The sequence below is a fragment of the Carcharodon carcharias genome, chromosome 15 (genome assembly GCF_017639515.1).
Source record: "Carcharodon carcharias isolate sCarCar2 chromosome 15, sCarCar2.pri, whole genome shotgun sequence".
Classification (NCBI taxonomy): Eukaryota; Metazoa; Chordata; class Chondrichthyes; order Lamniformes; family Lamnidae; genus Carcharodon; species Carcharodon carcharias.
The window spans coordinates 68,360,938-68,373,240 of record NC_054481.1 but is presented as its reverse complement, the minus strand read 5'-3'; the positions used below and the strand labels follow the sequence as shown (position 1 = coordinate 68,373,240).

The window sequence follows — 12,303 nt, the reverse complement described above, 5'->3', positions numbered from 1 at the left end:
CTAATATGGTATTTGGAGTGTAACAGTGGGCAGAATATTGCTGCTGGTGTGCGGGGCGGGACCGACATGCTGACTCATAAAGTGATACGAGGTGACGTCAGGCATGCTTCCCAACGTCATTGTGTGTCATTTCAATATTTCATTCAGCGGGCGTGTGCCAGAGATGGCTAGGTGCCCACCAAACTGTCAACGGCATATTAAGTCATTGAAAAAGTAATTAAATTTGTTAACAACACTGCCCGTCCAACCTCAAGGTTGGCAGGCAGGCGAAGAGCCCAAGCAGCGTTTGCAGTTTTCAGGAAACCTCAACCATGGGCGGAACGAGGTTTCCTGAAGCTTTCATAAAATAAATAAATACATTTCCTAACTTCACAACCATGTCCTAGCTCATATGACACTGGCACATGAGGGGACATGCTTAAATAAATGTTTACTTTATTTATTATGAAGTTTTGCAACCCATTCAATCTCCCTGAGGCAGCTCTGTGCCTCAGGGAGATTGCTGCGCTCTGTATGCATGAAAGAGTGCGGGGCCCCGACTCTCCCTCCTCCCCCCATCCGCACAGGTAGTGAGCGTTACTGACCGCGCGTTACGCCGGGCGGGCCTTAATTGGCCCGTGTGCGTAAAATGGCAGTGCGCAGCCGATTGCGGGCGGCAATTGGCTCCGCCCCTTCCCCTCGCCCGCTCCTGCCCAGCCCGCCTGCCATAGGAAGAATTCTCCCCAGTAAACTAGACTAAGACCTGACATTACCAGGTCCTCGAAGAAAATGCAGTTTTATGATCATGAGTGTAAGGACTAAGTGGAATGTAATTCTCTATATCAAACACCAAATATTTTTATAACATATCCTGCTCATACAGGTAACTGATAGTAATTTTCTTATTTAAGTTCTTGTCCCAAAGATGCTATTATTTTTCAGAGGACAAGGTTTTTGTCTCTGACTAAAAAACAATGGATACATGAATCCACACACCGCTGCATTGGATAGGGTGCACTCTTCTAGCCTTTTGCAGTTTTTGTTGTTCCCTGTTGGGAACCACCAACCTGATGAGCTTAGAATGGGAATCTGAGTTTTGGTCCACAAGTTCCTTTCTATTGCACGATGCAGGAATGATCAGTTCCTATTGAAGATGGCCAGTCAGTATTTTTGAAAATCATCCACATGATTCAGACATTGCTGCAGTGTTTGTTTATTCCTCATTTTGTTGAAGGGTTTTAATAAGCCTTTATCATGTGCACAGCAATTTCTCCACTTGGCATCATGTTCAGGCTGTTTCCCTGGCCAGGCTTTATGAATTTATTTGCTGGGCTTACCCTTAGTTCACACAACATGGGGCTGCCAAACTAATGCTCTATAAAAGACAGCCCTTCCAATTTGAAATCAAGTTGCCAATACAAACTGATATTCAATACAACTAACATAAATCTCATTATTAGCACAACAGAGTTTAATTTGAGATTGTGGGATTTTTCTATTATATTATTTGGGATTGGGAGTACAGACGTTGTTAATTAATATTTAGTTCCTCACTGTTAAATTATCGCTTGATATTCTCAGGTGCCTGTTTTATTAGCTCACAACATGACACAGGCTACAATCATTAAAAGTCATTAACCTTGAAATTCCTTGCAACATGATCCCAGCAATTATACCAGCATTGTGCTCAATGATTCCCTCCAGTACTGACCCCGCCAGAGTCCTCAGGGTGATGAGGAGAACTACACCTCTAGTAACAGCCATCCCATGCTGTCAGGGAACTCCAGTGCTTAACTGAATGAGTGGAGTTGCCCTGCCCAACCTCCCACCCAGAATCTTTGAAAGTTCAAGCAATTTGCATAGCTGGTGATGTACTCTTACTTCCTTCGGGGGGTTGAAGATTTCCACACCCTTGATGGGCTGGCTGCCACAGAAAAGGCAGATACTGAATGGGCAGGAACTCTTCATTGAGGGGGTTCCAACTCCTGACTTCTTCAACTCGCCATCATTTGTTCAGTTACATGGGACAGAGGTTCCAGCACTAACGAGAAACCCCTACTAATAGCAGAGACCTGTAGAACTGGAATCTCCACTGTTTTCCTCGGGAAATTTGCCAGAGTTTTAATGGGGTTATGGTTGGAGGCCAACAGAACCCCAAATTAGTTGTCTTCATTATCTTACTTGTCTTCACACAGCAGACATTTTCTTTTGATGATGGAAGCGAAGAACTTATATATCATTTACATTGCAATAATGTTACAAGAAAGTAACATAATTAAGCATTTTGAAATGATTTACATCACAACACCATATAGTTACATACAAAAAAAGCAGTGCCAAACACTTTCTTATGAAGCTAATGCTAATTTTAGACTCCAGTATCACTTTCCTGCTGATCATCTTGTGAACTGTCGATCAATTTTGGACTTAAGTTCAATCAATTTGTGATGTCTGCCAATGCCAGTGAATTCCAAATCAATATTTACTAAACCAACAGGATTCCAATTATAATATTGGAAGAAAATAATTTGGATTAAATCACAAAACATAAAGCAGGCATAAAAATGATTACTGGTTTCAATAGAAACTTACAAATCAGGCCGAATTGTACTTTCAATATGTGAAATTTCCGCAGTTCAATCCTGAGTTATTTCATTCACAGTTAGATCTGCTCATGCGCTTCATGTTAGATAGATGGGGGTGGGGTGGGGGGGTGGTGGGAAAGGAAATACAGAAGTGTTTTCTTCACCTTGAGTTGTAGCTGTCCTGTTCTATGGTGGCCACATTCGTGAAATAACAACCAAATTGGACTGCCTGTCTGCTTAAACATATTCATATTCAGGATCTATATAGAAAGCTGAAAAAAATCCCATCACAATAGCTTGTAGGTTAAAAGTGAATCATTTTAAAGTGATGGTTATTTAAAAATCAGACTTTTCATCATTGCCATAGACACAACAACAACTTGCATTTATACAGCACCTTTAAATTGCTAGCTGTCCCAAGGCACTTCAAAGGACCATTATCAGACTAAATTTTACACAACGCCATATAAAGAGATATTGGGCTAGATTTTGAAACAGGGGTTGGGGACTGGAATTGGGGACTACTTCCTGGTCCTGACCTTGCACAACGTGCTTTAAGCTCCCCCCACTCCAAACCCCACAGTTAGTTCAATGCTGCAGGCAATTAAAGACTGGGGAGGGAGCTTACCTTCCAATCAGGGACAGCAGATGGGCAGCTAACATTGGAAGGCCAATGGGAGGCCTCCATCACTCAGGGATTGTCAGCCTCACCAGCTAAGGTAGGAGCTGCTGATCTGAGCGTGGAGACTGTGAGGGGAAAGGACAGGACACTGGATTTTTACTCTTTTAAAATGCCATAGCTGTGTGGCCATGATTTTGGAGGGACAATCTCTCCAGGCAAAGACCAGAGATCTCAGCTGCGGCCTGGTGGCTGTTATGAGTTCAGGATGGTGGCTGAAGGGAGGGGATCAACAGTTCACAAGATGATCAGCAGGAAAGTGATACTGGAGTTTAAAGGTAGCATCAGCTTCATAAGAAAGTGATTGGCACTTTTTATTTTGTTCATAACCATATGGTGTGATGTAAATCATTTCAAAATGCATAATTATGTTACTTTTTTGTCACATTATTACAATGTAAATGATACGTAAGTTCTTCTCTTCCATCATCAAAAGAAAAGGTTTGCAAAATTGTTGTGCTAAGACAATGAAGATAATGAAAGCAACTAATTTGGGGTTCTGTTGGTCTTCTATTCCTTCCCCTCCCCCATCTTCTCTCTGAGTTCATCATGTTGGCCTAGACCATGGAATGTCTGCTTTGCCAGCTGAAAATCCCAATCGTTGCAGGGGCTTTAATCTTGAAAGCTAATTGGCCCTAAATGATTGCCTACCACTATCCAGCAGGTAGCTCATCCATCGCCCTCAGTGAAAATAGCTCGGAGTCCGGATTGTTGGCAGTGAACCGGCACAGAGGACAGCAGTGTAAATTTGCATACCTACCCGCTTCTGATCCCAACCCATTTAAAATCCTGATCCATTAGAGCAGATGACCAGAAGCTTGGTCGAAGAAGCAGGTTTTAAGGAGAGTCTTAAAGGAGACAAGCGAGATGGAGAGGTTCAAGGAAAGAATTCCATATCTTTGGGCTTCAGTAGCAAAACGCTCAGCAATCAATGGTGGAGTGATTAAAATTAGAGATGCTCAAGGGGCCAGAATTGGAGTAGTGCAGATAATATGGAGGGTTGTAGTGCTAGAGAAATGTACAGAATTAGAGAAGGGCGAGGCCATGGAGGGATTTGAAAACTATGATGAGAGTTCTAAAATTGAGTTGTTGCTTAAACAGGAGCCAGTGTAGCACTGGGCTGATAAATGAATGGGACTTGGGTACAAGTTAGTTACAAGCAGTAGAGCTTTGGATGAGCTTAAGTTTATGGAAGGTAGGACCTAGGAGACAGGCTAGGTCTGTACTGGTATGGTTAAGTCTAGAAGTAACAAAGGCACAAATGACCATTTCAGCAGCAACTGAGGCAGTGGATGAGTTAGGAGATATTATGGAAAATAGTGGAAATAGTTTGCCTCCGTAATGGTGTAGATATATGATCAGAATCTCACCTTGGGGTCAAATACAATACCAAGGATGTGAATAATCTGGTTCAGCCTCAAACAACTGTCAGGGAGAGGGAGGAAGTCTGTGGCAAGTAAATGAAGCTTGTAGTGAAGATTGAAGACAATGGCTTCTGTCTTCCCAATAGTTAATTGAAGGGAATTCCTGCTCATCGAGTACTGGATGTTGGAGAAGCAGTCTGACATTTGAAGGACAGTGGAGAGGTCGAGAGAGGTGGTGGTGAGGTGGAGCTGGGCATCACCAACATACAAGTGAAGCTTTGTTTTAGAAAGATGTCGCCTAAAAGTGGTGTGTAGATGACAAATAGGAGAGGGCCAAAAATAGATTCTTGGGCAACATCAGAAGCAATAGTATGGAAGTGGGAAGAGAGACCATTGCAGGTGATCGTCTAGCCATTACTGGATAGGTAAGAATGGAGACAGGCGAGCGCAGTCCCAACAAGCTGGGCAACAAAGGGGAGGTGTTGAAGGAGGATCGCATGGTCAAGCATGTCAGAGGCTGCAGGCATGTCAAGAAAGGAAGGATAGATTACCACAGCCATAGTCACATAGGATGTCATTTGTGATTCTGATAAGGCAGCATTTGAACATGTGTGGCATCAAGGAGCCCTAGCAAAACTGGAGTCATTGGGAATCAGGGGGAAAACTCTCCGCTGGTTGAAGTCATACCTAGACAAAGGAAGGTGGTTGTGGTTGTTGGAACACAACCATCTCAGCTCCAGGACGTCACTGCAGGAGTTCCTCAGGGTAGTGTCCTCAGGCCCAACCATCTTCAGCTGCTTCATCAATGACCTTCCTTCCATCATAACGTCAGATGTGGGGATGTTCACTGATGATTGCACAATGTTCAGCATCATTTGTAACTTCTTAGACACTGAACCAGTCCAATTTAAATGCAACAAGACCTGGACAATATCCAGGTTTGGGCTGAGAAGTAGCAAGTAACATTTGCTCCACACAAGTGCCAGGCAATGACCATCTCCAACAAGAGAGAATCCAACCATCACCCCTTGACATTCAATGGCATTATCATCACTAAATCCCCCACTATCAATATCCTAGGGGTTACTATTGACCAGAAGCTGAACTGGATTAGCCATATAAAAACTGTGGCTACAAGGGCAGGTCAAAGGCTAGGAGTCCTGCAGAGTGTAACTCACCTCCTGATTCCCCAAACCTTGTCCACCATCTACAAGGCACAAGTCAGGAGTGTGATGAATACTCTCACTTGCTTGGACGAGTGCAGCTCCCACAACACACAAGAAGCTCAACATCATCCAGGACAAAGCAGTCCGCTTTATTGGCACCCCATCCACAAACATTCACTCCCTCCACCACCGATGCACAGTAGCAGCAGTGTGCACCATCTATGAGATGCGTTGCAGGAACTCATCAAACCTCCTTAGACAGCACCTTCCAAACCCATGACTGCTACCATCTAGAAAGACAAGGGCAGCAGACATATGGGAACACCACCACTTGGAAGTTCCTCTCTAAGTCACTCACCATCCTGACTTGGAAATATATCGGCCGTTCCTTCACTGTTGCTGGGTCAAAACCATAGAACTCTCTTCCTAACTGCTCTGTGGGTGTACCTACACCACATGAATTGCAGCGGTTCAAGAAGGCAGCTCACCACCACCTTCTCAAGGGCAATTAGGGAAGGGCAATAAATGCTGGTCTAGCCAGCGAAGCCCACATCCCATGAATGAATTTTAAAAAAGAATTGTTTTGGTACTATGCCAAGAGTAGAAACCTGGCATTCAAATATGGATTTCTGGGAAGATGCAGATTGATTTGGGAGGTGAAAGCATGTTCAAGGACTTTTGAGATGACTAACACAATTACTGAATACCATAACCATCTCCTGACATTGTTAATGCATTTAATGCCACAATAAAACTCCCGGTATTCTTTCCAGACAAGTTTACAGATTTCTTTACGGGTTTTCAATTGCAAAATGAAGGCAATTTAGAATCCCTAAACTAGGTTGACTACTTTTAACTATTTGCTTTCACCAAAATAAAACTTCAATTTTGTTCTCCATGGTTGGCTTTTGAGTATCACAATGAGACTACAAATCTACAAAGAATTCAGAAGTGTGGTGATAAATGTGCCAAATGCTTCAAAAATAATTCCCATTATATTCCTGTCTTAAAACTGTTCTGGAAACAGAAAACACAAAAATATTCAACTGCCTCAGTCAGTTTTCCAGTCTCAGAACTTCTTGTGAATATTAAAACAATAATTTAGTTGAAGCAAAATTAATCAACTATTTTCATTTGAATGACTTATCCTGCACTAAATGACAGTGTTGCATGCTATGTATCCTTAATAAATTATGTTATTTTTGGAGCAGAAGGCAAAATTGAAAAGGAAAGTAATCTGATGACAGGAAGGCCTTGCAGGTTTTCTTACCTCCATAATGTACAAGTTAGCAAGAGATGTTTAAATCATGTCCACGCCTAACCCAGTCCTTGCTAGGCCCCTGCCTCCTCAGAAAATTGATTTCAAGATCCTCATCCTCACCTGTAAATCTCCTCACGGTTTTGCTCTTCTGTGCCTTCACGATGTCCTCCAAACTACTTGTAATATTCACTCCTATGGAACCTTTAATCTACATTCCCTGGTCTTTCTACTTCGGTCAGTATACCTCACCCTCTGCCACTCCCTCTCAGTTTTCCTAGTTTCTCCCTCTCTTATGCCCCTTGAAGGGGAGATGGTGGTGTAGTGGTAACGTAACCAGACTAGTATCCAGAGACCCAAGCTAAAGCTCTGGGGACATGGGTTCAAATCCCATCCATGCCAGCTGGTGGAATTCAAGCTCAATTAATAAATCTGGAATTGAAAGCTAGGCTCAGTAATGGTGACCATGACAACTATCATCAATTTTTGTTAAAAACCTATCTGGCTCACTAGGGAGGAAATCTGCCATCCCGGCCTCTACACGTAATGCAGTTGACTCTGAACTGGCCCAGCAAGTTACTCACTCCGTTCAAGGGCAATTTGAATGGGAAACACATGGGGCAGGATTTTCCGTCAGGGGCGGGGCCCACTCGCTGAAGCAGGATGACATCGGGCGGAACTCCTGATGTCACCACGTCCCATTTAAATTTTCAGGAAGGCGGAGGCACAGCAATATCAACTGCGCACCTGCCAACCTGTCAATGGCCACTTGAGGCCATTGACAGGATCAATTAAGCAATTAAAGGACCTGCCCGTCCAACCTCAAGGTTAGTGGGCAGGCCAGGAGCCCCGGCCGCAACTAGAGAAAACATGAAACCTCATCCACCGGCAGATGAAGTTTCATGTAGGGTTTTAAAAATTTTAATAAAGTTGTTATGGAAATTATGAACATGTCCCAACTCATGTGATAGTGTCACATAAGGGAACATGTAATGGAATATTTTTTCTTCTATTTTTAATATTGTTGAAAGTAGAGCCAATTTCTCTGAGGCAGCACTTAGCCTCAGGGAGATGAGTGCAATCTTTCATGCGCATGCGCGAAAGAGCGCACTCTCGATTTTAGGGATTTCCCCCACCCGCACAGGGAGTGCATAGTGCTTCCCTGCAGGCGTCATGCTGGGCGGGCCTTATTGAAGCTTTCGGTCGAGCTGCTGCAAGTGAGGCAAGCAGTCCGATATTCATTTTCTTAATATGGAATTGTGGCAGTTGATAGCAGGTTACTGAAATACTATTAATGGTCAAATTTTAGACAGGACTCGCATCTCCTGGTTATACTCTATGCACAGATGCCATTCAGGCCTGAAAAGGGGCCTAAAGAAATCACCTTCATGATTGTTTTTGATGTGAAGCTGACTGGGAATTTATACTTGGCCTTCCCTTTATCACTATCTTCTGTCCTTGACTAGCATCTCAGGGATGGACGTTATAACATGAGATTCAACCAGAAAGTGAAAAAATTGGTATAAATAAACTAGAAAAAAGGAACAAAAAAAGGAGAATATGAGAAAATAGAAAGACATTAAGAGAATAAAGAAAGCTGAGAGAGGATGAGACTGAAATAAAAATCTCAAAAAACATTAAAAAGGAACCGGAAGTATTTTGCAAATATACCAGTAAAAGTGAATCGTCAAAGGCAAGAAGGGACCCTGAGAAAGAAGATTTTTAATTTGTAGACGATGATAATAACTGGCAGAGGTATTCAATAAGTATTTCACACTGGTCTACACTGACTTGAAAGTATCAGAAAGGATGTTAATCAGAAGTGGTTGAGAGAAAGATTAAGAACATAAGAAATGGAAGCAGGGGTAGGCCATTCAGCCCATCAATCCTGCTTCACAATTCATTTAGATCATGGCTGATCTTCTATCTTCACTCCCTCAAAATTCACATATACCTTAATCCCATTAGTATTCAAAAATCTATTGATTTCTGACTGAATATTCACAGTTCACCGCAGTAGAGAATTTCAAAGATCTCCAACCCTTTGAGTAAACAAAATTCCCCTCATCACAGTTCTTAATGACCAACCCCTTATTCTGAGATTGTGACCATTAACTCTCAATTCCCCAGTCAGCCAAAATATTCTCACAGCATTTACCCTGTCAAGTACCTTAAGAATTATATATGATTTAATGCAATCACATCTCATTCTCCTAAATTCTAGGGAATATAGGGCTGGTTTACTCAATCTTTCCTCACAGGAGAATCCCCTTATACCAGGAACCATTCTATAACCTCTGCTGAACTCCCCCCAAGGCAATTATATACTCTGCTAGGTAAGGAGACCAAAACTGTGCACAGTACTCCAGCTGTGGTCTCACCAAGGTCATATACAACCGCAATTAGACTTTTTCATTCTTATACTCCAATCTCTCAAAAAGAAAGGCTAATATGCCTTTATTTTTTTTTTCCTAATTGCTTGCTCTACCTGCATGTTAACTTTCTGGGATACTTGTACAAGGACACCAAAGTGCCTCTGAATGCCACCATTTTCCAATGTCTCACCATTTAAAAGATATTCGGCTTTTCCATTTTTCCTTCCATGTTCCACTCACTTAGTTTGCCTATATCACTTTGCAGCCTCCTTGTGTCCTCCCCGCAGCTTACATTCCCATCTAACTTTGTATCATCAACAAACTTTGGATACGCTACTCTTGTTTCCCTCATTTTAATTATACTAACAATATTATGATTGATAAAAGAAAAAAAAATAGATAATTTGGTTAAGATAAGGACAGGCAAAGGATCAGGGCCTGACAGAAAGCACCCTAGAATCCTGAAGGAGGCAAAGGAGAGAAATGTAGCGGCCCTAGAATTTTTGCCTGCAGTATTCCTGATGCATCCATGCCCACCATCTTCTTACCTTCTCGGTTTCTGATAGCATTGGCCCTCTTGCTGCAAGCATAAAGGGAACTCATCGATGTTTAATTATTGGGGTCTGATGATGTCAAACAGTCCCAGCATGATCTTGATGCTGACTACAGCAGTGACGCTCAGAGCCTGGCCTTCCAGGATTATCGATGGAAGAGGCCAATGTAATTGAAAAGTGTTCTAATAATCCTTATGGAATAGGGTTGCTCTTCTGATTCCACAGGGAAATTTTAGGCTTCCCCTGCTTCTTCCCTTTTCCCCCAAAGATCCAAAGATGATTGTCTCAAGACCCCCTGAGTACTAACCTTATGCTGACAGTTCCCTTGGGGGCTCAATAGTGGCTCTCCGTTGGCCAACATTTTTCTTCAGGCAAGAGCCAGTCTTTGATCATTTAAATGAATCCTGGAATAGAAAATTTCCCAAGCCTCACACTGTGGGCAGGCCTGTTGGTTTGCTCTGCACATTACCGCCCACAGAATGCAATTAAGCCCTCAGTTAAAACTGGTATTCATATTTCAAGGCTTTACAGATGTAGATGTGTGAGAGGACTGGAGAGTAACCAACGTAACAGGCATTTTTAAATGGGACATGGAGCAAACCTAGGTAATTACAAACAAGTTATTTAAGGTCGGTGGGAAGGACATTTTTAAGAGTCTTCAATTAAAGGTGAAATTACCACATATTTAGGGAAATAAATTATAGTTAAAAGTTACATGTTAGAAGTTGGTGTGTGTCTCAGAGGGGCAGTCATCTTGACAAACTTCATATAGGGCAGAATTTTGCCCTTGTTGGATGGGCTCGGCGGTGCCAGGAGGGGTTGTTTGGGAAGCCACCTGCAATTGGGTCCAGACCGTGATTTCATGCTGGCGGGCTAATTAGGCCCGCCCAGCGTGAAACATGAGCAGCAGCACTCAGCGCTGCCTGTGCAGGCAGGGGAGAGGGGGGAGGGGGCGAGTGGGGAACTTCGCGCATGCACACAATTGAGTGCTTGAAGATCTCCCTGAGGCTCAGAGCTGCCTCAGGGAGATGAAGCGTTTTAAAAGTTAAAAATAAAGATTTAAAAAATGCTATAAAACATGTCCCCTCATGAGTAGGGACATGTTATAAATGAAATTTTTAAAAATTTATTTTATTTTTATTTGACACTGCCCGTGGATGAGGATTCCTAAAACAATGCAAATGCCGCTTGGCCTTTTTGCCTGTCTGCCAACTGCAAGGGTGGACAGGCAGTGAGAAATTTAAGTTAATTGATACTTTAATGGCCTTAATAGGCCTTTTAATTGCCGGAGTCAACAGCATGCCCACCGACCGTAATATGGTGCAACTGCGCATTGACATTGAGACACTCGCCTGACGTCAACGTACGTCATTTTATGCTCGAGTTGGTCGGGCGCGCGCACGCCCGCCAAGGTAAAGATTCTGCCCGTAGTGTATGTGCATCAAGGCAGTGACAGGCATGGCACATTGGGAAAGCGCATTGGATATAATGTACATGGGACTTAGGAAAGCTTTTGACAAGATATTGCATAGAAGATAAGTGGAGAAGATTAAGGAGCTTGGCATTAGGGAGAGGGTAGCAAACTGGATTAGAAATTGGTTAGAACGAAGGAAAAGAGTGAGCAAGACTTGACAGATTTTCAGAGTGGTTAGGAGCGGATCGTGATGTTTTACAGGATTCAGCTCTGAGGACACGTTATTCGTTCTGTATATCACTGATTTGGTTGTGGGCCTAGAGTGAAACATGTCAACATTTGCAAATGACACCAAAATGGGAAGTACAGTACATGTCATTCTTTAGAAGGCCAAAGGAAACTGCGCAGGGATATCGATAAGCTGGGAACTTTGGTTAAAAAGTGGCAGATTGAAGTCAGTAAATGTGAGGTATGTATATGCAAAGGAAAAAAAAGCAGTAAATTACACTATGAATAATTAATATCAGGTGCCATTATTTACTGTCGCTTTGAGGGAAGATTATGAAAGACCTGCAATCAATGGTTCATTGTACATCATGTATTCCGTTCATTAACAAGAAGCATGTTAGTAGTTTTGTTGCTCTGAACATTGTCTTTCAGCTTGTATTATATTTTGCTCTTGTATGTAGCCAGTGACAATCATTTTTTTTTAAAATTAGGTTCTGAAAATTGCTGTTATGGCCATTGAAGAAAAATTCAAATCTGGGCCTTTTAAGCCGCTGTGAAAGGTTACTAATAAAACCTTGATGATTGTATCTGGAAGGATATTTTTTGACTCATGCTCTATGTCAACTCTTTCCTTCAGCAGAAGACGCATTAAAGCAAAAGACTGATAACTCACCGTTTGCGTAAGGGTTGACTGTCTTTTT

The 12,303-nt window shown here is 42.5% G+C and overlaps 1 protein-coding gene across 2 annotated transcripts in view; it reads right to left on the bottom strand.

Moving 5' to 3' along the window:
* Positions 1 to 12,303, bottom strand: part of rbfox1 (RNA binding fox-1 homolog 1) — a 333,005-nt gene that overhangs the window by 144,177 nt on the left and 176,525 nt on the right. For both annotated transcript variants that reach the window (XM_041207248.1, XM_041207249.1), the window contains exon 6: positions 12,276 to 12,303. This exon is cut by the window's right edge and continues 33 nt beyond it. In XM_041207248.1, coding sequence (XP_041063182.1) covers positions 12,276 to 12,303 — 28 coding nt within the window. The remainder of the gene's footprint in view (positions 1 to 12,275) is intronic.